Genomic DNA, 26,789 nt, shown 5'->3' with positions numbered 1-26,789 from the left:
TGAGAAATGTGCTGGAAGAATTAAACCAATTCTGCCAACTCAAATTAATAGTTCTTTTTGATAAAAAAAAACTCGATTAATAGTTTGATACAAGTCAGCATACAGCGCAATACAAATGATAATGACTGCCCCGTGCAATAAATATGCACCAACTCCATTCTATTCATTCCACATGCCACGGATAAACACCTGTGTCTATAATTTTACAACATAATTGAATACACGTGCTTTTTATCTATAAAAAAAAATCCATGGATACATCTTCAACTTGCAACTGTTCATATCTTTGCACTAGTTTTAGTCTCTGTGCTTCACCTATCAAAAAAAAAAAAAAAAAATCAATGGATACACCTTCAACTTGCAACTGTTCATATGTTTGTATTAGTTTTATAATTTTCTTTTGGCTGCAAGCATTACTGTTATAAATGCTTGTCTACATGTAACCAAGCTATTTACTTTACTTTTTCTTACTTTTATCACCTATTGGAACCTCTTTAGATCATTTGAAATATCTTCTTTTTTAATAATAACCTTACCAGTTTTCTCACCCATTCAACATTTGCTTTTTTTTTTCTATACTCAGTCAGACATTTTATGACCTTTATTTCTTATTTGCTCCCAAAACAAAAAAAAAAAAAAAACAAAAAACAAAAAAATTTCAAGGGCTTGTTTTAAAAAAAAAAAAGCAAATGCATATTCCACAAAATCGCCACATAAAGCTGGCTGTTAGTAAATGGGTATGTAACCTATTAATTGAAAGGGAAGACACCTAGTCTAAAATTTCAGAACTCTTGTTACAAGTGTTATATACAATCTCTTGTAAAGAAAGGCTCCCACTATGATGAAATTAACAAGTTAGTACCATTTAAAAAGATTGAACCCATTGCCATTCTCTACCATAGTCTCTTCGGAGGAAGCTGATCCACTCTCCATGCTGTCATCTGAACTGTCTTCTGGAAGGAGTTGTACTCGATCAGCATGTTCAATAATCCAATCAGTGAATTCTGGGGAGGATGCCCATTCAGCAATAGCTTGCCTAGTTGATTCCCGTGTAAAATCATCCCACTCTTTCTTTGAGAATCTCTTACGAGTTGGTGTCTTGTGAAAGGTTGAGTAATAGTCCTGCTGGTTTGTTCCTCTGGGAGGGGATGAAAAGGCCAAACCTACAATCATAAAGAAACATCCGAAGAGGATCATGAAAATTACAAAAGAATGAATCACCTGTAAAGAGTGCAAGAAATTCAGTTCCGTTGGACATCCCGAATGGAATGCATGCATGATGTGCTTAGGAACCAAACATCTCAAAGACTACATTTATGAGAGTAAAATTTTTAATGATAGTTCAGAAGAAGTGTTTGCACTAAGATCAACAAAAAGAAGGCCCAGAACAAGCCGCCAGAACCTGTCTCCCTTGAATTTTATGCAACAGAGGATGTGTACTGAAGCATGTTGAGCAAAGGATGCACACACCAAACAATGCGAGGAACTTAGAAGTTAGAAGTGATTCATCTCCAGTCCATGGTAACATCTAATGCTTCATCATTGTCAATGCGCTTTCTAAATTGTTTTACTTGGAATCATGTTTGATTGATTAATATAGAAACCAATAGGAAATGAAGTACACAGAAATTTTTCTTTAAATGCAAGAAAATAATAATTTAAGGAACAAACCAAATGCGTACATTTGGTCGGAGAGTTGGACCAAGCAAAAGAACTCCTTGGGGTATTCCACATTGCCCTTTGAGATCCCACCTTAGTGGACCTACTAAGGAATTCGGCACGGTTATGATTTCCATATGCATGTCCATTCCTCCTGGACCACAGGCTTCCATTCCCAAGACTTAGTTTATTCCTGCATGAAAGCATACTATCATAACTCCAAATTGAGGAATAATATTCTGAAATAAGCAACCCAGCAACACAACAAGACTAGTAAATGAGAATGTCTCACTGTTACTGGGTCCTTGGACTTTGCTTACCAAGAAAATAAAAGACAAAAAAGGGACCAAAGAGATGTACATGCAGGTGGTCAGAACTAATTGTTCAATAAATTCAGCAACAGAACAATATGATGGATTTTTTTGAGTAAAAGGTGACTAAGATTTTATTAATAAAAGGTGGTACATGAGAAAATGTACACCAATGCAAAGAAGAAAAAAGGTTACAAAGGTAGATCACTATCACTAAAAAAACAATCTCTGAGCACCAGATGTAGCTAACCCACATCTTCTACAATGTTCAGCTCCCTGGGAATCCAGTTCAATTTAGCCTGCATTGAGTCCAAGATGTCTCTAGCTTCTGCCAAGAAATGAGCCAAACTCCAAGGCCCACTGTCCTTTTCTTTTAGCCATCTTATCATATTGGCTGAATCACCTTCAATAGCTAGGGAGGAAATTCCTAACATTTTAGCACACGAAGTCAAATGGGGGCTGCTACTATTTCTGCCTTTGTAGAATTAGCACAACCAGCCAGTCCTCTAAAAGCCCAACATATGTTCCCGTCTCTGTCCTGGATTATACCTCCAACCCCTGCTACACTAGAAGAATCTTGAACACTCCCGTCAAAACTTAATCTCATCATCCTTTCCTCCCTTTTAAAACAAATATGAGGAGCATCTTGTCTTGGGGATGACAGAAAGGATTTCCTTTAGATTTTGCTGGAAAAAATTAAAAACAAATCATTGTGAAAAGGAATCATGGCCAATTTGCTGGCTCCAAAAGGAGTGGGGATGGTGGGGCTATATCAATGAGAAAAGGAAGTTTAGATACTTGATACAAGGAATGGAAGTTAAGTTGAATTGGGTTAAGAGGGATGCAAACTGTTTGCCCGATACATTGACCAAACAAAGTGTGGGAAGAAGCAATGTTTATTGGGCCATGTTGTAATCTATTTTCTTGAATATATTCAGGGAGTTAAGTTTATCTCCCCTTTGTATTCTGTATTATCTTTTATTTCATTAATGAATTTATTTTCAGTTATTGATGAAAAAAAGGAATTATGGCCAATTTTGTCAGAAAACCTTGAGACTGGAGTGAGGTGGCATAAAGGTAACCACACAGGCTAGAGGTGTTAGTGACCCTGTTCAGACCACTACCCATTCAACTTCCCCCCAGCCCTTGCAGTGCCAAATTGCCAATTGCAATTTCAAGATAAAAGGTGCCTGGAAAAAGAGAGCATTATTTTGCACATGGGATAGCACTATTGGGTTGAAATCTACATGAAGATAAGATTATATGGGCAATGGGCACAACATACGGAGCTTTTGTGGTTAAAAAACAAAAGAACAAAAAAGTAAAAGAAAAAGTCTAGGTGAATGCCTATTTTCAAATCTACTAGGCAGCCTATTACCTAGAACCAGTTACACCTTAAGTGCATCAATTAACGCTGGCCACCCTTTCCAACTTATAGAACTTTCTGGATCATTCTAAATTTTTTTCCAAACACAAAATAATCTATTACTGAGGTATATTAAGGTCAACCTGTAGTTGAGATGTGCACAACTATAGTGAATCAATCTGTAGATTGCCTTCTGTGCATCGCACATGGAAAACACCATGTAAATGGAACTTACCGTAATGATGGTTGCCGCCAGTTAAGAGAACGGATAATGAGACAGATAACAGAAGCAGAAGCCAACACCATCATTGCTAAAGGAATATCAAGCGTGCTCTGTTTAAGAGTATAAGACCAGAATATAATTAGTATCTTCTCCAAATCAAGGCAAAAGATCCACATGCCTCAAAGGCCAAAATTCACTATCTTCAAACAAAAGGTTTTTAGGATTTAGGTATTCCCACAAATACAAGGACAATTAGATTTATCATAAATAAAAAATAAAAAAAAAATACTTAAAATATAAGAAGAAACAGCATTGCACTTATTTTCTTGATCAGTCAAATTAATCTGCTCAAGGAAGCATGTCTTTCAGCTCCACAAAGCCTTGTCCCCGCACCCTACGTGGGATCAGTTACAAAAATTGCTGTTTTTCCATTATGTTGCCACAGGGTCACACTAAAGAACAGAATATTTACCATGGGATACATGCATTGCTTGTCAATACCAGTTAATAGATTCATTTCACATGATTGGTTAAAATTCAGGCATTACAGTGATTTTAACTACCCTGGTGTTGGACCATAACCCAGCCTGACATTCTGGTCCAAACTCACAAGAACTATGTATTCAATTAACCTTCCAACTTAAAAACAGCATAACTTAGATATCATATATTTATAGGTATTGCATTGCCTCAATAATATTTAAATATGCTATGAATACAACATATCAAGTTATATTCTTATACAATACAATCTATACTACTTTAAAAAGCATGAATAGCCTCAATAATATTTGTGGAATTTTTTTAGGACAAAATTCACCCTTCCATATTTAAATTTATTGATAAAAAATGAGGGGAAAAGGGTAATCAATTATTAATATTAAATGAGTTGAAAAGAGAAAATTATAAGATATTCAATGCATTCAATTTCTTCTCATTAAATCCAACACTTAAGGTATTAATTTGCATTCACCTTCATTGAATCATATATTTAAGGCATTTTTATTCTATTAATTAAAATCTACCGAAAAAAAAAGTGTTTTCATCTAGGCAGGGGTAAGAAATTAAACCATTTCGGATCAAATGGGCCAATCCATGTTGTCACATATAAATAATAAAATTCAAAAATAGATAAAATGAAAAATATAGAAATTAAAAAAATGAAATCAATTTTAACATCATATATTTGGCATATTAAACAATAATAAATATGATAAATAAGAAATGATTTTATTAATGATGAAAATGGAATGTAAAATTTAAAACCAATTAGAAATAAAATTATTTTCCTATTCTCTCTTATTAAATCTCATATTAAGGTATATTCTCTTATTAAATCCACAAAATTAATTTTAATATTATGAAAATAAATATTTTGAAAAATAAATTGAAAACAAAACAATTTTCTTCCCTCCCAATGGTGGTTAAGCAATTCAACCATTATGGGTCAAATGGGTTAATAAATAATGTCATAATTAAATAATAAAAAATTAAAATATATAATACAAGAAATAAAAAGAATTGGATATATCTAATATTGAATATTCATTATACCAAACAAAAGTGTGTATGAAATGTAAGAAGTAATTTTATTAATGATGAAAATGGAAGGCCAAAGCTAAAATCAACCTATAAATGAAATGATGTCATAGTCAAATAATAAAATTTTTAAAAATAGAAAATATAAATAATAACAAAAATAAAAATAGAAAAAAAAATTGGGGCACATATCTAATGTTATATATTCACAAAAATAAATACTGGGTATTATACATTCATTATCAATCATGGAAATGTAATATAAAATTTAGTGTCAACCTAGAAATCAAATTATTTTCCATTTTGGGTTGTGGGTTAGTGGTTTGGGTCAAATGCATTAACCGATGATAATGATAGTTAAATAATAAAAAAGTAATCAAAAGAATATATAAAAAACTATATATTAATTATGTCAAACAAAAAATAAGTATGATAAGTAAAAATTATTTATATGATATAGAAGATATATAATTTAAAAAAATTCAAAAGTAAAGCTATTTTCTTATCTAGATGGTGGATCAATGATCCAACTTTTTTTTTTATCAATAACACCATCTTCATTAAATTAAAAGAAGAGAAGGAATAAGGATACAAAGGGGGAGATAAAATAACTTAGCACCCCAAAAACAAAAAACAAAGGGAATGCAAAGAAAAAGATTAAAAACTAGCACAAAAAACAGACTCCCTATTCACTCCTTACTTGGTCAACCCATCCGCAAATGAGTTGGCACTCCTCTTCACCCAGCTGTACTGAATCTCAATGTCCCTACTCAGCAATAAGAACTGTTTTTTTTCATTGTTAAAGTTCCACAAACCACTGTCCTCTGTCTTCGACCAACTAACCACCAACTTCGAATCACCTTCCAGAATCAAACGGTTGATATTTAATTCCTTTGCTCTTCGAATTCCTTCAAGCGCTGCAAGGATCTCAGCCCTAAGAGAGTCACCTTCTCCAATAGGGCCAGAGAATAAAGCAGTAACAATCCCTTCCTCATTCCTGAAGACTCCTCCAATCCCAGAGGGACCTGGATTCCTTACACTACTGCCATCAAAATTCAGCTTTATAAAGCCAGAGGGGGGAGGGGACCAAAACGGACAAAGAGTCATCTTGCATCTAGCAATGGAAGCAATCTCTTTCCAGTTTCCTAGCAAGTCATCCACAGGAAAATCTGAAAACAACTCCAAAGATTTTAGCCAGTGGACAGCTCTTAAAAGGATTCGATCTAACAATTCTTCCAAAGTTCTTTCCTTGTCAGAAAAAATGTGTGAGTTTCTTTCTTCCCACAAAGACCAGCATATCGCTGCCCTAATACACCTCCACATAGTCTTCCCTCACTTCTTAGTCCAACTGAAAAAAGGAGAAAACAAACCTTGGACAGTCTCTGGAGGATACCAAGAACACCCAAAACGGGAGAAAACCCACTCCCAAACAGTTTTAGCTGCCTTACAAGAGACCATGAGGTGGTAGCCAGATTCCCCATCAGCTTTACAAAGAGAACATCTATTAGGAAGTAGACAAGGGTCTCTTTCTCTGAAGTAAGTCTAAAGTGTTGATTCTTTCCAAGAAAATTTCCCAACAAAAAAAAACCAACCCGAGGAGGAATAGGCCTGCTCCAAATTTCCTTAACTGGAAAGGACAACCCCAAGGGGATAGGAGGCTGAGTTAAGGTTTCAAAGAATGAAGCACAAGAAAAGGTACCAGAGCTAGAAAGGGTCCAAAATCTGGTGTTTTCCTTAGCAGGGTTTAGGAAGACACCCTCAAGGGAGGCTAGCAGAGCTACCATGCTATCCAAGTTTGTATCCCTAATTGCCCTACGCAGGCCAAGGTTCCATCCAAAGCCAAAAGTGGAGGCTGAAGGGACCAAGAAAGAAGATATGGGTTCATTTTTCAAGTCTGATAGAGCATACAAGGAAGGAAACTGGTCTTTCAGAGGAGAATCCCCGACCCAAAGTTGTTCCTAGAATTTTATTCGGTTACCAGAGTTTAGACCATACCTGATCCAAGGGGAGAAAACTGGAAGCAGATTGTGAATGGATTTCCAAGGAGAAGTTGTTGAAGCCCTTGCCAAGATTCCAAGATCCCAACCATTGTCTTCAAGCCCGTGAATGCTAGCCACAATCTTAGTCCACAATTTATCCCTTTCCAATGAAAACCTCCACAACCACTTCCCCAGTAGACCCATATTCCTTTTCTTGAAATTACCAATCCCAAGACCTAGTTTTTTACACCTAGTGACCACCTCCCAACTCACCCTATGATCTTTCTTCTCCTCTCCAGGCTCCTAGAGAAAGTTCCTTATTAATTTTTCAAAAGATTTGAAACCTTTGAGGGGATCTTAAACACTGATAGATAGTAAACAGGTAGGTTAGCTAGGGTAGACCTAATGAGAGAGACTCTCCCACCTAAAGAAAGATAATTTCTCTTCTAGACTGCTAGCCTCTTCTCAAACCTCTCCACTACCAGAGCCCAAAAGCTAACACTCTTATGATTATCTCCTAAAAGGAGGCCCAAATATGTTAGGGGCCAGTCCGTAATTGCACAACCAAGCTCACCTGCAAATTCCCTTAGGTCCCTTTCATTCACATTCACTCCCGTCACACAACTCTGCTTAAAGAGTTGTATTGTCAACTTTAGATTCCGGACTCAATTAAAGTTCCCTCCTTCACAAAAAAGGATAGTATCATCTGCAAACTGTAGAAGTGTTAAGGGAACCTCCTCCCTTCCTACTCTCCACCCTCTTATCAAATTCCTCGAGTCTGCTCTATGGATCAATCTCTCAAACACATCAACAATCAGGGTGAAAAGAAAAGGGGAAAGAGGATCTCCTTGTCTTAGACCTCTCAACGCAGGAAAGAAGTCAACCACAGTCCCGTTCACCAGGATAGAATAATGGCAAGTCCTAACACAGCCCCAGATCCACTTGCACCACCTATCTCCAAAACCAAAACTCCTCAACACCTCCATCAAGAAAGACCAATCAACCAAGTCATAAGCCTTCTCCAAATCCAATTTGCAAACCACTCCCATTTTCTTTGACTTCCTAAAGCTCTCATTTGCAATGAGAATCTGATCGGTGATCTGTCTTCCCTCCACAAAAGCACCTTGGTTGGGTGCAATAATAGAGGGGAGCACCTTCTTTATCCTAAGAGATAGCACCTTTGCAATGATTTTGTACAAGCTAGTCACCAGACTAATAGGTCTAAAATCCTTTGGTTGAGAAGCATCTTTCTTCTTTGGGACTAAGGCAATGAAAGTTGAGTTCAAGCCCGGGTTTATTACACCCTTCCTGTGGAACTCCTCAAAAACCGATCTAAGATCATTCTCCAAAATATCCCAACAATCCTGGTAAAAGGCCATTGTGAACCCATCTGGACTCGGAGCTTTTGTCCTATCTATAGAGAATATTGCTTCCTTTACCTCCTCCATATCAAACTTTTTTTCTAACCACTCTCTTCTCTACACTTAGAGTCGGCCTATCCAAACCCTCCAACCACACTCTCCCATTCGTAGGCCTTCTAAAAATAGATTTGAAATGGTTTACTAGAGCCTCCGCAATTTCTGCCGGGTGGGACAACACTGCTCCATCAACTTCCAAATTAGAGATGAAATTCTTCTTTCTCCTCCCATTTGCCACTGAATGGAAAAACCTTGTGTTTCTGTCTCCCTCCTTTAGCCACTTACACCTGGATTTTTGCCTCCAACTGATCTCCTCCTTAACCAAGATGTCCTCCATCTACCTCCTCAAAACCCATCTCAACTTCCTTTCTTCCTCTCCAAAGGAGCCTTTCTCTTCCTTCAGGTCCAAATCCTCGATTTGCTCCACCATAACTTGTTTTCTCTCTTCTAATCTTCCAAACTTCAGCCTATTCCACTCCTTTAATTGTGATTTTAAGTATTGAAGTTTCTTGTGGAATCTCATTCCCTCCCAATCAACTACCGGATTAGCTTGCTCCCACCACTCTCTGATCTTCTCAATGAAACCCAGATGAGTCAACCACATGTTTTCAAACTTGAAAGGGGCAGGTCCAACTCCTCTTATTTCCTCCTTGACCAACACTATAGGCCAGTGGTCTGAAGTAAGTCTAGAGAGAGCCCTAGAAGTAATATTGCCCCAATGTTCCTCCCAATCTGTTGAGAACAAAAATCTGTCCAACTTAGAGCAAATTGGCCTTGATTGAAGGTTGGATCAAGTGAAGTTATTATTTAGGAAAGGAAGTTCTTTGAGTTCAAAAGAGTCCACAAATTGGTTGAACTTCCTCATACTTGTAGTCACTCTCTGTCTGGGGTTGTTGGTTTCCTCCTTAAATCTTAAAATCCCCTCCCACACACCAAGGTCCATCCCAGAGGCTTCTAATGTCACTCAATTCTTCCCATAATTTCTCCCTCTGCCTATAGTCATTGGGGTCATACACGTTTATTAGTACCCATTCATATCCATCGTCCACCTGTCTAAACTTTAGGGAGACAGAATGATCTCCAATTAGCTCCTCCACACCTATGAGTATCTCTTCTTTCCACAGGGTCACAATCCCTCCTGAGGAACCCCACGAGGGAGCAGCCACCCACTTTATACCCCTAGAACTCCACACACTCCTTTCCCATCTGCAATCAAAATCCATTCTTTCGGACTCCTGAATCATTACCATATCTGGATTAAACTTCTTAATTACCTCTTTAATTGTTGTTCTCTTCCAAATGCTGCCCAACCCCCTCACATTCCAACTTAGGATTCTCATTGAAAACTCTTAGCCTTAACCCTAACTCCTCCAAGATCTATTTAGACCCTTTTCTTCTAACCCCTTTCACTTCAAACTTCTTGTCCCCCTCAATATCTTTTTTTAACCTCTCCACTTCACTCAGCTTTCTAATCTTCATCTTGTTGTCCTCTTTTTTTTTGCATGTAGGCTTTTAGATCATTCGGGTTCTTCAGCTTGCACCCCAACTTTTTCACAAACTCTACAACTGACTCTTCCCCACTAGTGTCCTCTTTTTCTAAAGATGCACTCTCTTCACTCCTAGGAAACTTCTTGTTCCTTCTCACATTACCTCCAACTACAACCCTTTCTGTCCCCTCCAAGCTCCCTCTCTGCAATTCCTTCCTTTCCACTTCACCCAAAAGGCTCTCTAAGATTTCCCATATTATTGTCTCTCTACAAGTTTCCTCACCCACTTCCCCCCTTGTAGACGCACTGTGGCTTTCAGACCAAGGGCTTCTGACTTTTAGTTGGGAAGAGAATCTGGAACAAGAGACACAGAGCGCTCATCAATAGCTAAAACTATATTGACAGAGTTGAGGGATTTACCTGAGGCAGAGAAGTGAGGAGAGCGCATAGGTGAAGAAGTGGTAGTCACTTTCTTTTTTGAGAAATTGGAGCACTCTGTCTCCCCGAGTTGGGGAAAGAAAATCATTGTCGTTGTATCAACACAATGACCCCTTTCTGTACCCAAGTATGTACCTCTCTGTGAGGTACCCTTGTTTAGCTCTGAGAAGACCCAAGCTACCTCCTTTTCAACCTCTTGCAAGGCACTAGAAGTAGGGGGGCTTAGCCAGATTTGGGTTAAGATCATTCACCCGCTCCTCCCCCTCCTCCTTTCCCTCCCCCACCGAATCCCCTATGAACAAACAATCCAGGCTAAAAGGATCCCTGTTCTGATCTTAGATAGAGCTTCATCTGCCGCACTGCCTAAACTCCCACAGGCTTCTGATCTTTCATCATAGTCAGAATCTAAGCCGTAGCTTATCCAACCTTGGTCAGCCTCGTCCTTCTCTTCTGTTCTACCTCTCGAACAGTGCAGGTTCGGGCGATCAGGAACGTTGTGCTTTTGCGCGTCACCGGCTATCCGTCGGACCCAGCATAGAGGACAGCGTCCTACCTTGCTCGCCATCTTAGCCCCTCCATAGTCGAGAGGGCGAGACCTAGATGATGATAGATGAATGTTGCCATCTATCATCACCCCAAGCCTGCCCCGCCCCACGTGATGACTTAAGTCGTCACGTGGGCTTTTAAAACCATGTGAAGGCTCACCATCTTAGCCCCTCCACAGTCGAGAGAGCGAGACCTAGACGATGATAGATGAATGTTGCCATCTATCATCGCCCCAAGCCTGCCCCGCCCCACGTGATGACTTAAGTCGTCACGTGGGCTTTTAAAACCATGTGAAGGCTCACCCACTGACCCGTCCGGCCCAACCTTCCTTAAAGCCGGTTCAAACAAAGACTTTGAGCACAAACGAATCTTTCCATTTTAGCCACGTCAGCATAGGACGGGCCACCCTCTTTAAACAACCCCTCTTCAAAAAAAATTGAATTAGAAGCCTTAATAGGAAAGCTTCGAGACTTGGGGCACCCCTGCGACTGTTCCCCTTCCTCTGTAGTTCTCCCACACGCACCAGGCTTTCCCGCCAGCCCCTAAAGGCTACACCAACCTACAAACTCGTCAGTTCCTTCAACCTCTGTTCGTCTTCCCCAGAGCAAAGGCTTCATCTTCTGAAGCTAACCAGACCTTGTACCAAGCACCTTCTGAGAGAACTTCGAAGGCCCGCGGCAAGTTCTCCAGCTTGATCCCAGCAACCTTAAGTTCCACAGCTCTCAAGTTTCTTAAGTTAACCTCCAACAGAACTCCACCCAACGCTCTAATAATTTTCCTCAGTATTTGATCATTCCAAAGGTTGAAAGGAAGACCGAGAAGTTTAATCAAGAAGTTGCCGGCACTAGATTCAACTTCGTTGCAAACTGGAGCCCAATTCTGGACCTGAATCAAACTTCCCTTTACAAGGAATGTACTGAAATTCAGTTTCTTATCTCTAGTATCTAATAAAGCTTTCTTTTCAGCAAAAGGCAGCAACAGTACATCTTCATCTAATCCCAACTTCTCTGCAACTACTCCTAAAACCTTCGTCCAATCTTCTATCACCCTGTCTGCCACTAGGACCACCCTCTTCTCCCAGCTCCCACTCCCTTCTTCCAAAGCTACTCGTCGGAGGACAGTCGAGCTGGACACCAAACTTCAGGGTAATGCTTAAAGCAGGGCACCTGATTACACAGGACAAAATGATTACAATCCTTCAAGCCAGGGGCTTCTTCCACTCTCCCTTCGACCTCCAAGAGAAAAGCCTGAAGATTAAAAGCGAAGGAAGCCCACCCTCTCCGCTTCTAGCCTTCCAGAATACACAACACTTTCCTTTTGTTATTACCAAAGAGTTCGGTAACCATTATGAACCACCCGTTTCCATTCCTCTTTAGCACAGATTCGAACCTCTTACTCTCATAGGTCAACGAATTTCTCCAACCTTCTTCCCGTAAGGAATTAACAGTTCCATCTACAAAACCTTTCAACCACACACAGGCCTCCTCTGGTAGGAGAATTGTCGCCCTGCTCCCTTCTCTAATTTTCAAGTGAGCCTTCCCCTTTGTCCTTCCCTGCTCGAACAAGAAAGATTTGGCTTCAATGATCAACTCCAGTCTCCATTTCCCCGCCAGCCCGTACTTCCTCTCCTTTCCCATTTTCTTAGTTAGCATCAATGATCCAACTTTTCAAAGAAACTCATGATGTCATAATTGAATAATAAATATTTAAAAAAGATACAACACAAACAATGAAAACATACAAAATTCTGTCGCATTTGAGAACATTTATAATGGTATATATTCATCATAATAAATAAAAATATTTGTTAAAATAAATTTTATTTTTATTTATGGAAAAATGGAATAAAAATAAATAATAATAATGATAGTAATAATAATTGTTATTGTAATTTAAAATGTCCACATGCAATGCACGTGCACATTTACTACAAGCATTTAAGTTTATTTTTAATCATATTCTTACTTTTGTTAGTTTTCATTTTTATCTTAATTATGATATATCTAAAATTTAAGTAATTAATATGAAAAAATTTTCTGAAGTGCAATGCATGTGCTTAATTACTAGTAAATATGAGTATATAAATAGGCCAAGCCTAGTTGGGCCAAGGTTATCCAAGCTCAGCCCAAACACAACTTCAAGGGTACATTTTAGCCCAAGGTAAGCCCTAGTTTCTGATGGGCTGGCCCTTAAGCCAGTTCAATCCATTAGCCTTGGAAATATTAATAAATTAAAATACTTTACCATACATAAATATCTCGTTATCCAAGCATTTAACAATTAAACATAGTGATAAAAGTCTGACTTTTACGCTTTCAATATCAATAATAATTTTAAACAAGCATGAACTTGGAAGGGTTTTCTTTCTTTTTTCAGTAAGAAGATGTAAAGATAAGTCTACCTGAAATATTAAGGTCATTGCCATGATGCGCATTGCCCACTTCACAAATTGAGCTATAGCTGCATCCACACCTCCATCTTCTGAAATAACAAATTTTCGCACAATCCAGTAACCTAGTCCTGCTCCCGCAAGGATAATTCCTACCAACGCAAATACATAAACCTGTCACAAAATCATGTTAAAAAAGATAAAGCAATTAGAATCCCCTTTAATCAGAAAGGAAGAAATATAGGAAAAAACTTACTGGAACTTACTAAAATATATAAAAGGGATGTGGCAAGTAGTTTTAAATATTTAACGATATTCAAGCATCAATAATTATCTAGTGTGATGCAGATACAAGAAATGAAGATCCAGTTTTTAAAACATGGAGGTGTGATGAAAGGCATTCCACAACTTGGAGGCACGAGGCATATAGTTCAGAATGTAAGAGGCGTAAACTTCCTAAAAAGGACGAAGAAGAAGAGGAAGGTGGATCTCATTTTGTTTCTCTTGTTTCACTTTTACGAAAAATGTTTTATATTAACAAGAATGAAGACCCCTAGCACAAAAAAGAAAAAAAAATCAAATTGGTATGTATCAGAAAGGTGTTGGGGGGTCTAGGCCCCCTAGCCAAGGGAATCTGGGGGCAGAGCCCTCAGCTGAAACTTTCTTTCCCTTCTCTTTTCTTTTCTTCATGAAGCATGCATGAGGTAGCATGCCTCAGAAGCATCAGAGCCTCTGGCATGTGCCTCAGGCCAATTTGGGGGTGCCTCAAGTAGAGGTGCACCTCCAGGAATATGCCTCCCACATTTTAAAACATTGGCTCAACCATTCAGGAATCCATAAAACCAGAAAAAGCAGTTGTCCCCTAATGGAGGCCCTAATAGATGATGCATCCAGAATAGACTTGAGAAGATTTAGTTAGAAGAAACTCAATTTCTCCTCCTGATGAGGGTAAATTTGTAATATCTGGATTATATTTTCATCTGGGTTGACTTAACCCTAATGGAAACCCTTGGAACCATTGTCATTTTCTAAGAGGTGTTTTTTTGGAACCAATGTCGTTTTTTAATTCTACCTTAGCCATTGCTGTTGCTGCCACATAGATATGCCAGGTAAGCATACTGTTGCTAGCAACAGTAAAAACAAGAAAACACTAAAAGGGCGTTTTCTCAGACCACACCTTTCCGACTTCCAAGGCACGGTCTGAGAAAACATTTTTCAAAAAAAAAACATTGTGGTGCTGATGTGCCTCCATTTTTCGAAGAAACGATATTGTATGTTAATCCTAGTTAATATGAGTTGGAAGGTGCCAGCCTACCCCATATCCCTAATTGTGTGTACCCGCAAGGTATACTAAAAATTCTCTTTTTCACTGTCTTGATATCTTCTATCAGTGTTGCATGGAATATCCAAATGAATGAAGTGTCCATGTCAGACACACATATGAAGTCTGATGTCTGAAAAGTCAAAGAGCTATTATTCAGGTCTAAAATCTGAAAAGAAGTAGAACGGATTTTCCACTTTATAGAGACTTTGAAAAGATTAGATCATTTGAGACAGAGCAATTCTCTACCATCTGAAACTATGAACTTTACTATTTTACCCCTAGAAATGGCAAAAAGGTGGCTCATAGAATCAGGAATATAATATGTTTTACATCACATTAGCCACTTGAAGTAATGCAATTGAGGAAAAAAAGAGATTGTGGGTTTTACATGATTGAAAATGTTTTATAAGTTTGGTTTTATTTTTAAATTCTCATTTGAATATGCTTTACATGTTATGTTTATGTATTTTAATTATAGAGAATAGGTTTTTAGAACATTTATATTAAAATTTAAGTTTATATTTTTATTAATATTATATTTATTTTTTTATTTTTTGAATTTTCTGACTTTTATTTTTTTAGCATTTTTTGTATTTTTGCGCCTTGCTTCAAAAAGGCGAGCGCCTTGGGCGCAAATTGGCCCCTGCACCTTTTTTGCGCCTTGCGCTTTTAAAACATTGGTAGCAAGGTCATAACTTTTGCTCTCAGAGAGTCTCCCACACCAATGGGGCCAGAGTATAGTGCTAGTAGTCACATCCTCAACATCAGGAGCGGTCACAGGTTCAATTGGAGTCTCACTAGATTTACCTAGGCTGCTAAAAACAGGAGGATCAAGAGAAGAATATGGAAGATCCGAGGCTAAACGAGGTGCAAAAAAGAGGGAGAAGAAGAATCCTCTTTTATCCCACTAGTCTCCCCTTGAAGAGGATTCCTGGAAGACTGAAAATAGGAATGAGACTCAAAAAACATCACATCCTTGGTGACATATTTTTTCTTGGTAATTGGATCATAACAATTATAACATTTTTGTGTGGGAGAGTACCCAAGAAAGACCCCTTTAGTAGCCCTAGGATCCAACTTAGTCTTCTTAGGATCCTTGACATGAATGAAACACACACGGCCAAATACCCTAGGAGGAAGAGGAAAATCTAGAAGGTTAGGACAAAGGACAAAGAAAGGAGTTCTCATACCCAACACCCTAGATGGCATCCAATTTATTAGATACAATGTTGTAAGGACTACTTGAGACCAATAGTGCTTGGGAACCTTGTGTTGAAATAGTAAGGCTCAAGCTGTCTCCAATAAATGTCTGTTTTTGCGCTCAACAACCACATTCTGTTGAGGGGTACTAGCACAAGATGACTGATGTAACATGCTTGCATCCTCCATGAACAGATTCAAGGAGTTTTCAAAATATTCAGCAACATTATCTAAACAGAATTGCTTAATTTTCTTGCCAAACCGAGTTTCAATCATTTTACAAAATGCCATGGTTATTCGTGGCACTTCATCACGTCCTTTTAACAAGTAGATCCATGCGCATCGTGAACAATGATCAATAAAACTGATAAAGTAACGAAAGCCATCTATAGAAATAAAAGGTGAAGGGCCCCAAACATCAGAATGAACCAAATCAAAAGGAGCTTGAAATTCATTACTAGAAATTGGATAAAGAGTTTTACATTGTTTTGACAACTGACACACTTCGCAAACTAAACTTTGACTTGAAACACACTTGAACAACTCAGGAAACAATCCTTGCATTGACAAAAAAGGTAAATGACCTAGTCTAGCATGCCACAAATGTAAGAGACCTCCAGACTCATGACCGCTCCCAATCATTCTCTTCGTCAATCTGTCCTGAAGGCCACAATGAGTAAGAAAGAATGTTATGCTACAGTTTAAATTCTTGGTAAGCTTAGAAATAGATAAGAGGTTGGAAGCAAGACTAGGAACATGTAGAACAGATTTAAGAGAGAGATCCTTGCTTAGGTCAACCTACCCATTCCCAAAGATGGTAGAGAGGGAACCATCAACAACTCTCATCTTATCTTGGCCAAACATCAAGTGATGAGAAGAAAATAAAGAAGACGTGTGTCATGTGGTCAGTAGCACCGGAATAAAAAATCCAAGAATTAGACTCTATAGGACTAGTTACACTGTAAGCAGAAACAATACCTGATCTGGCAAGAGAGGTGGAAGCAAGGGAATTGTTCCTTAGACGAGCCATGGCCCGGCTAACGACTTCTACCTCATCAGTTGTGAAATCAAAGGACCCGGATGTGTGGGAATTAGTTGCCTGTCCTATAGGAGGAGGTGCAACTGTAATGTGTTCTTTGGGGTCTCACCACTGTTCCTTATGACTACATTCCCACTTGTTGTTTGACTCCTCTAAGGCTTCTTGTCTTTCCTTAATGCAATTGGTTTCAGATGAGGATAAAGAATCCAATAAGTCTCTTTCAAATGTTTGTCACCTCCACAATAAGAACACTTAAGATGCCTCTTGTCTAAATGTTTGCCCCCTTTTTGGGTTGAAGAAATCAAGGTTGAATGCTCAATAGGCTGTGTACTTGGGTGTCAACTTGCATCTATTTCCTTCTAACCTCTTCATTCCTTACAAGATAGTAAACATGATGTAAATCTGGAATTTCATCCCTTCCCAAAATTTGGGATCTTAAGCTCTCATACATCGGATCAAGGCCAGCCAAGAACTTAAAAACTCTACCTTCTTCAACTTGTTTATCATGCATCTCCTTATCTCTTGTATTTTCCCAATCAAGTACAAGATGATGGTCAAGTTCTTCCCATTGTCCCTCTAGAGTTGCAAAGTAAGTTGCAACAGACATATCTCCTTGTCTCAATGCGACAATATCTTGGGTTAGCCTATAAATTCTTGCATTGTTCTTTCTTTGTCCATAGGTTTTAGACACCTTCTCCCAAATCTTAGAGGCAGTAGGGAAGTGTTGAACAGTCCTAGCCACTCTTGGAATCGTTGAGGCAAGCAGCCAGGACATAACAGTAGCATTTTCCTTACGCCAGATTGAGTAATCAGCATCATCCTCCTTAGGTTCCTTCTTCTGTCCATCTAAATAACCCATAAGTTCCCGAGAAATAATGAAAAGCTTGGCTGAAACAGACCATTCTCTGGAGTTGAATTCATCTAACACACAGGTGATCTGCAAGCTTTGAAGATTTGGGTTTTCCAGGTTTGAAGACCTCCCACCAATCATATTGTCCTTATAGGATACTTCACCTGATATTGAAGACATACTCCTCTTACAGTAACCACAACTGAAATCTCAACACAAAGAAATAGATTTCAGACTTACCGGAGCTGTTACAAGGCTGAAAACACCCTTTTTTACTGTATTGAAGCACTTATGGGCTGAAAACAACACCACTTGTGGCTGAGCAAATTCTAGACTGAGAACAAAACCACCTCTGTAATTGTACTGAAGCACTTCAGGGCTGAAAACAACATCACTTATGGCTGAGAGCAGATTCTGGACTGAAAAACAGCACCACTTCTGGAGGTCGAACCTGGACTGTGACCACCCCTACGGTCTGTTCAATCTCCCAAACACCAACCAGGACTGTCTACTCAATCCTTCAACCTAGATCTGTTCTACACAGATCTCTCTAGCAGCCGAATGGCTACTAACTGCTGCGGAACCACTAGTAGGGCATAAGCTTCTGAGAAAAACTCCCCTTGGGCCCTACAGCCAAGAGAAACCCTAGATACAGACCTTGCTGTTGTCTACGGTCAGTCCTAGGGTTTCTTCACAGTAGCAGAAATAAGAGAGAAGGAAAAAAAAGAATAAAGAAGAGGAAAAAGAAGAAGGAAGCTAGTTGTAACTAGTCAGGCTGAATGGTGCTCTGATACCATGTTTGCTGGAGAACAGCAGAAGAGGAAGAAGAGAAGAGGTTTGAGAATGGGGCGGCAATAGTGTCTCAGCCGGCCCTAGAATCTGACATATATTTTTACAATAAGAGACTACACAAAAGGACTAGAATGCCCCTGATTAGTGATGGGACACCTAGACATAATAAACAAAAATAAAACATGTTTAGGCCCAATAACTAAAGGCCCATAATAGACTAAGGAACTTAAACATAAAAGTTAAACTAAGCCCACCAACACTTAACCACTCGAACCAACAAATACTATACTGTACACCAAGGTCTATACTAATAATGTACATTAAGATATATCTTCACAAGCATAAACACATAAAATATTTAATAAATAGGGTTAAGTAGACTGCAATCCACCTCAGAAATCTGAAATTGCAGCCCCCTCCTAGTCTACTAGTAGCCCCCCCCCATAAACCGCATCCTGCCCGTGAATTTGGCATCAATCCACAGGCAAGATTCAGTCCACCCCTAGAAATCTTAGCTCCACCCTAGGGGTGGACGGAACTATAAAAACCCCTAATAAATAAAATAAGTCCAACCAATTCAACCTTGGTCCAAAAAAGGTTCACCTATATGCCAAAAGAACTGGTCTGGTTAGCCACCTAGTTCTTACAATATTGATTAGAATATTCCTCATTAAGTAGCCAACAAAAATATGGTTTTTAACTAAAACAAATCCAAGCACAGCAAGAGACATTGGAAATAAGGATAAACAATCCAAACTAGCTAAAAGGGCTAATTATGTATGTAGTTGTATGAAGGGCAGACATGAAGAAAAAGACTTACAGGGTTGTACATCTCTTCACTGAGCCCAAAATTTACAAGAACAGAGTTGACCAGCATTGATAAGTAGTGTACAATATAAGATCCAGCCCCAACCTGAAAATACCAAAGGCATGTAAGGTCTCAGAAAATAAGACATGAGAGAACAGTACTCTAGTTAAACATTTAGCATCATAAATTACCAATAAAAATATAACAACGTAAAGTCATCAAACAAACAAAAAACTTACCACTGAACCATATAGAGTGAGGTAGAAGAAATTTTTCCTGCCAGTTGGTAATAACTTCATACCCTATGTCAACATGAAAAAGCAGTTAACTGATTAGATGCTGCATCCAGTATCAAATTTGAAATGCGTACCTAGCAGGAAATGTATTACCAAAAACATGACATTGAGATAAACAATAAGATAAAAAGGATGGGGGGAAGAGATGATTTCATACATACAAGTAACCCAACACCTAAATAAGAAACTCAACAAGTATAATGACTAAGAAAACACTCAACAGAGTACTGACTTCAAATTAACCTAACATTTGCGAATGTGGGAGCTCCAATAATAGCTCAAAATTACAGGAAAAATATTTGCAGAAATGAAAAACAACATGAAGATTTCCCAAACCAACATTAGACTGATCTCATGATATTAGCCATAAAAAAGGAAAAGAAATATAAGTTTCAGACCCCTTTGAGGGGGAATTATCACTGGAAACATAATACCAGCATAATGCATAATAAAAAGACACCAAATAAAGAGTGAAACAGTTTTCATAAAGACATCAAGTAGCTTGTTAACATAAACTTAAACCTATCATCACCAAAATACCTGAAATAGAATAATCAAAATGACAAGGAAGATTCCAATAGCCATTGAACTGCTATAATAAAATGGCACCCAATTACTGACAATTGGTGCCAAAAGCAGTAAAATAAATCCAAGAGCAAGGCAAAAGAGACGCCATTTCTGAAACTCTGCAGGACAAGTGAGCATTAGAGTCATACCTTAAACCAAACTAACCAATGCAGAAAACATAAAAAAGAATAAATAAAAAGCAAAAAACTTTCAAATAAATGAGCTTAACCTTCCTCAACAGAAACTGTGACAGACCCAGATATTCCATCATTAAATCTCACATCAACATATCTATTCCCATATGGTGACATGACAGTGCTACATGATCCCTTTTGGATAGCTTTCCATTCATCCTTTGTGCATTGGCATAACCCAAGTGAAGCATTCCTGCAAACAACACAAGAATGGGACATGAATATCCACCAGAATAATAAATTCAACCATAAAAAACACCTAGGGGTGGCAACCCACCTACTTTAGTAAAGAGTCATTATGGGTTGAGTGACCCATTTGGATCAAGGAAAAAGGGTCAGGGTGGGGTTGGGTTGAGGGTACCCATGAGTCAAAGTTAACACTAGTCATCTACCTAATTAGCTTTTAGGGTTTGATGCAAGTATTAAAAAAAGAAGTTGGAAAAATTTGAGGAACTTTCGATGGCTGCAGCGACCGATACCACCAATCTTGCTGCCGTCGAAATCACTAATCTTGCCATCACCGGTATGTCCATCCCGATTTCGCTCTTCTTCCTCTTCTCATCGCCGCCGCCGGTATCAGATATCAGTTTCAAATCTATTAATCTACCCTTCCTCCTCCCCTCGTCTTCGATCTAGATTTCAGATCTACTTCCTCCTCTTCCCCTCTTCTTCTTATTATTCTTATCGCCACCACCGGCCAATACAACCAATCTAAATTTCAGATCTACTTCCTCCACCCCTCTTCTTCTTACTCTTTTTATTGCTGCCGCTGGTACCACCCCACCAATTAGGTCTTCTGACTCTTCCTTCTCCCCTATTCTTATTCTGGCATTGGGCCAGATCTAGGATGGCATGGCCACCAGTTACAGGAACCAGAGAAGAGGCGATGTTTTTTTGCAATTTGTACATATTGCATCATTTTTTATATTTTTTTGTATTAGCTGAAGTATATGATCATTTTGATTTTTTATATTTTAATTATTTTTCTGTAATTTATTATCTTTTGTCTAAATATATGAATTTTGAAAATTTTATGATTTTAGGTATTTTACACAATTCTTGTTTTTATCTTTTTTTTTGTTTTTTTATAACTTTTCAATTGAAATATATATATTTATTTTGAATTTTTATCAATTTATGTATTTCTTGCATTTTCTACATTTTTTAAATATATATTTTAAATTTTCCTTGTTTTCTGCAATTTTTATTGTTTTTTCTGTGATTTTTTTTGTTTTTTGCAAATTTTTTAATATTTATAGTTTTATTTGGTATAATATTTATATTTTCTTAATATTTGCATTAGGTTAATGGGTCATATGGATGGCTCAGGGTAGGTCAGGGTCAAGGTGGATTGTGATGGGTGGCAATGGGTCAATGGGTCAATATGGGTGGGTTGGTACTCAACCCACACCCAACCCAACCCACCCATTTGGCACCCACTAAAAACACCCAAAATGTCTTAAAAACTTGTGATTTCAGCCAAGAATATTTAATTATCAGAAAAATAAAGTGACGAAAAGTAGTGGAAATCAGAAGGAGTAGGAGAAGAAAGAAGAAGGGAGAATTGGAAGAAACTGTCAAATCATTGGAGACTAGGATGACCCCCCAATTCTTTTGTATAAGTCAGCCAACTAATGAGAATTACAATTACAAATCTGCCCCTGTTCGAGTGGCAGTAAAAGAAAAAGAAAAAGAAAAGAATGATCTAATAAGAGGCCGGCCAATCTGTCAACAGACTCAACACTCCCCCTCAAACTAAGCATATAGATTAAGGGTTGCTTGAGTTCAATGCACTACTCAATATTGATAAATGGTGTCGCTACAGATTTCTTTCAAGAGACCTGAGACAAGGAGACCCCTTATCTCCCTTCCTTTTCACCTTAATTGCAGAGGTGATGAGTAGAATGATTATTAAGGCCGATCAGATGAATTTGTCTGTAGGGTGGAGGATAGGAAGGCTTGAGGTGGTAGTCACACGCTGCAATTTGCAGGTGATATCATTCTTTTCTGTGAGGAGTTGGGAAGAGGCATAGATGATGATGATGATAGGAGACTAGGGCAACCGGCAACCCCCTACTTCCTTTGTATAAATCGCCAACTAATGAGAAATACAATTACAAATCTGCCCCTATTCAAGTGGCAATAAAATAAAAAGAAAAAATAAGGCCCATAATACACTAAGTTAATAATTTAATTAAAACCCAACAAGAACAACTTAAAATAAGAAAATACAAGAAGTTTCCCTCAATGCTTGTATGGCCTAAGAAAAGGTGAAAAGTCATGTGGAGATGTGGACTGCTTGGAAAGAGAGAAGTGCAAGAATTTATAGGATAAAGAGAGAAGCATGGAGGCAATTAAAGGAAGCATAACCATAAAGGTGGCACAATGATCAAATCATTGGAGACTTTTCAAAAAAGAAATGATCAAATCATTGAAGGGTTTTTCCTCCTTTACATTTGATGACATCACAAGAAAGTGGAGGGAAACAGCAAGGACTTCTTCAAAGAAGGATCTGCCTAGTTCAGTGTGACTGTGGATACCACCTGCAATAGGCTTTATAAAGCTCAATGGAGTTTCCCTAAGGGCTGAGATAATGGCAATACTAGAATGTGTGCAAAGGGCAAGGAGTCCGAACATCAATAGGTTGATTATTAAAGCGGATTCCAAATTGGCAATAGGTTGGCTGCAAAAACAAGAAAAAAAAAAAGAGTTTCAATGGGTACAAAGGGAAACAAGCAGTTTTGCAGATAACCTAGCAAAGCAAGGGGTGAGAAGGGATCAAATGTTTTGGGCAAATTTGTAAGAATATAATTGAGGAGATAGAACTTTTATCTCCACTTAAATGATTGTATATTTGACACCTTAGTGTTTCTTTATTAATAACATTTGGCAATCATTGATCAAAAAGAAAAAAGAAAAGGGCCCAATAAAAGTGTTGGCCAATCTGTCAGCACATAATACTCATAAAGGAGGAACATCAAACCCCAAAATAAGATAAAAGATAATTTCACTTACTACCCATCAAAAAAGATGTCACTTACTGGTGGAAACAAACCCCAATTTTGCCATGGAACTTGTCAGGGATTACAATTGATGGTGTCAAAGTAACGCGAAATGCATTAGCATAACTTTTGATTTTCAACCTTGAAAGCCCAGTAACATGAACACGCCCACATGATACCACGTCTTTAGAACCATGACTAGATGAATACCCAGGAAGGAGCAATGGTGTCAATTGCAAAGTGGGATTCCCCAAGTGAATATCTGTGACATAGAAATGTTAACATTATCAGAGTTTTCAAAAACAGCAAGGCCGTAGGAACATGAATGTAAATGACCAAAAAAGATCCTTATTTACTTTCTATGTTTTAATAAACATGCTTTTCAAAGAAAGTACCAAAAAAAGAATTGTAGACTGTAAATGTTGCACCATTGCTAACAAACAATGATGTTACAGCGTAGTACACCATATACCTTTTTATTTTTACTTTTTCCATTTTTTGCACAATGTGACCACTCTTAAATTTGAACCTGAACCCTCACAATTGCCAATCCCAGCCTGCATTTTTTTTTGCACTGACAGCCAGGAATATAGTTTTCCTTTAATTTTCTATAACAGAACTTTATCTGATGCAATTGAATTCTCAAAATGAGCATCCCCCCCCGGCGGACAAACCTGAACAAGGCCATAGGTATTAGGTCCCATACAATTCTCAAAATGTGTTTCTGTACCCTGGAAAATATCTTAAAATTGACTGTGGTGCATGCATTAGTAAAAGAAGATTCTGACATAGAGCATCTAATATCAATATTTTTTGACAGATAACATCTAGGCCTTGTTAGAGTTGTACACACGTCAGTTTGGTTCAGTTCAGTTGCACAGAATTTTGTCAACTGAACCAAATATCTCGGTTTGACCATTATGCCAACTGAAACCAACCGAAAAGTAGCAAAAACTGACCTTTGATAGTAGCTATTGGATGCTCAGTTTGGTCAGTTTAAACTGAACTGAGATCTCTTCGTTTTTGTTTTGATTGATTCCTTGATTCATTCTTTATTTTTTCAGTCTTCTTGGGGCTCCATATGAAAATGACCAATGACAGATTGCCATTTTCTGATCATACAATTAAAATCTGTAGGAGAATCACTTTTATAAGTAATAAAAAACCTTTATTTGATTGTCTGAACATTTTATTCAAAAATCAAAACATAAAGCAATAAAAAATAGAATAATGGATATTAGAATATAGATACTACTTCACATTTGTACTGTGCCTTGGAGTAAGGGCTATGCATAAGGGTAGGTGCCAGGAGTATAGATAGACTTGCAGTGTTGCACAGTTCACTTTCTTGTGTTAGGTTAAAAGGATTTTTGTATTTTTGAATTTTGATTGGGCATTGGGAAGTGGGACATGACTAGATGAGAAAGAGAGATCACTTTCCATATAACAGGCTAGGCTGCATAATGTTTTCCACTGATATATCCTCAGTTCAGGTCAATTTTACTCTGTTTACAAGTTCATGAACTGAAACCCGAACCTATCAATCGGATATATATATATAATAAACTGAAACCAACCACCATTGGATCGAGTCGGGCCGGTTTGGCTGGTTTGGTCGATTTTTACCATCTTGTGAACAGCCCAAGGCCTCATTCAGTTGCAGGTAAGTTACTTACCCGGGGAAGTGTAGCCACCCAGGTAAATGCAATTACCCATGTTCTTTTGTCATGAAATTACACAGGTAAGATTTTCCTCCATTACCATTTTTACCTTGCCTCAACCACTTATCCATATTCTTTTCACAGGAGCATTTTAATCCAATTAATTTTGGCCATTTTCCCTCCCCTGTGGAAGAGTAATGTACCCACTTGGGAGAAGGGTAAGTCTTTCCCGGGTAAGTGACCAAAAAACTTACCCAAGGTAAAGCTTACTTATTGTGGGTCCCACATGATTTTCCAAACAATGAGGAAAGTCGGTCAACTTTCCCATCGACCAACTCACCCCACAAACTTACCAGCAAACAAACAAGAGCCAAATATCAATTTTATGAACCAAACTTTACAAAGTGTTAAACCTTCCAAGTAAAGAAAGACAAGTGCAGCAGCACATTTGTTAATATAGGATGCAAAAACAACCATAGATTGACTAGCTAACTCAGCCCTTCAATTGATGACTCAGCTAACTGATTCATCATAATCATAACAAGAAATGCCTCTAGATGCCAACTTTGCCTACCAGAAATGAAAGAAAACACAATCACCTTTCTACAAACACCAAATTTATTAGGACATGGGTTACATGCAAACCAATGTGGTTAAACCATATTATTTATGATCTTATTATCATAGCACTGGATGCTAATAATAAGAAAAGAATACCCATACCCAATAGTGAAGGAACTCTAAGGAACAATCCTCTCATATTTTATACAGCATAATAGGATACAAAGCACCAATTAACTCAGAAGAAATCTTTTCTTTTCCTTTTTATGCCCGAATTAGATTTTACAAAATAAATCCAATGCAATGCAATTCAATATCAGATTCTTTCATTAATTTGAGATTCGGAAAAAAAAAAATCTCTCTTTCAAAATATATTCGATGGAGGCCAAACCTGATACTGAAATGGTTACAAGTATCTGACCAAAGAAAATGGCCATCGACAGCAACAAGTTCAACATCGTCCCTCTGAACATTGGCTGTTACAAACAAGCAATCAATCCTTCAAAACCCTAATAATAATTTTCCTTATTCAATAGAAAGAATGAACAAATAAGCCACTCCCAAAAGGAAAAAGTAGAAAGCAAATAAATAAGATTTGAGTAAAAAAAAAAAAAAAAAGCTAATGTCCAGGGGACTAGATAGAGAAGAAAAGAAAGAGCACTAGAATGCCAAAACTAGAGAGGAGAGAGAGTTTTACCATTTTCTGCGAAAGCAGAAGCGACAAAAGATGGAAGAGTAAGCACCCCAATCATGAACTGAAATATTGCCCCTCTCCTCGACTGTTCTTCGACGCTGAAATTGTACCAAGTACGGATTCAAAAAGAATAAATAAATAATAAGCGTCTGAAGTCTGAACTGATGGCATACACAAATCAGTATTCGAGAACGGAAGAGGGTAGATTCTGGTTTTGACTTTGTATGCGCAGGTCTTTCTTCGTCACGAAGTTAAAAAAGGAAACAAATAGGAGAGAGAGAGAGAGAGAGAGAAAGCAGGATACCTTGGTGGAGAAACACACCACCGGCGTCCGATGAACTCGCTGTTGGTGAAGAACAAAAGACCATGCCTCGAAGATTTGAAAAAGAGTAGTTTTAGGTTTGTCGAAACAATTGTTTAAACGGAGTGAGATTATATATATCGAG

The 26,789-nt window shown here is 38.0% G+C and overlaps 1 protein-coding gene across 4 annotated transcripts; it reads right to left on the bottom strand.

Annotated features, from left to right (window-relative positions):
• On the bottom strand, window positions 1–26,789 carry LOC104604150 (guanosine-3',5'-bis (diphosphate) 3'-pyrophosphohydrolase, putative (DUF2215)). Of its 4 annotated transcripts, none has more exons than XM_010268404.3 (13): window positions 26,648–26,789; window positions 26,347–26,441; window positions 26,041–26,125; window positions 23,467–23,689; window positions 20,461–20,618; window positions 20,205–20,350; window positions 19,608–19,670; window positions 19,381–19,473; window positions 13,368–13,529; window positions 3,572–3,669; window positions 1,683–1,867; window positions 863–1,163; window positions 1–315 (listed from the first exon to the last, which is right to left on the bottom strand). In XM_010268404.3, exons 2-13 carry the CDS (start codon window positions 26,347–26,349, stop codon window positions 312–314), a joined length of 1,521 nt encoding a protein of 506 aa, XP_010266706.2. In that variant the 5' UTR covers window positions 26,350–26,441; window positions 26,648–26,789; the 3' UTR covers window positions 1–311. The 4 variants fall into 4 exon arrangements, with proteins under 4 accessions (XP_010266706.2, XP_088753733.1, XP_010266705.2 ...); XM_088897607.1 differs by having other exon boundaries at window positions 1,683–1,852; XM_010268403.3 differs by lacking the exon at window positions 1–315 and having other exon boundaries at window positions 670–1,163.

The sequence above is a fragment of the Nelumbo nucifera genome, chromosome 2 (assembly GCF_055504915.1).
Source record: "Nelumbo nucifera cultivar China Antique chromosome 2, China Antique-T2T, whole genome shotgun sequence".
NCBI classification, from domain to species: Eukaryota; Viridiplantae; Streptophyta; class Magnoliopsida; order Proteales; family Nelumbonaceae; genus Nelumbo; species Nelumbo nucifera.
The sequence above is the reverse complement of the archived record's forward strand: the minus strand, read 5'-3'. Positions and strand labels throughout refer to the sequence as shown.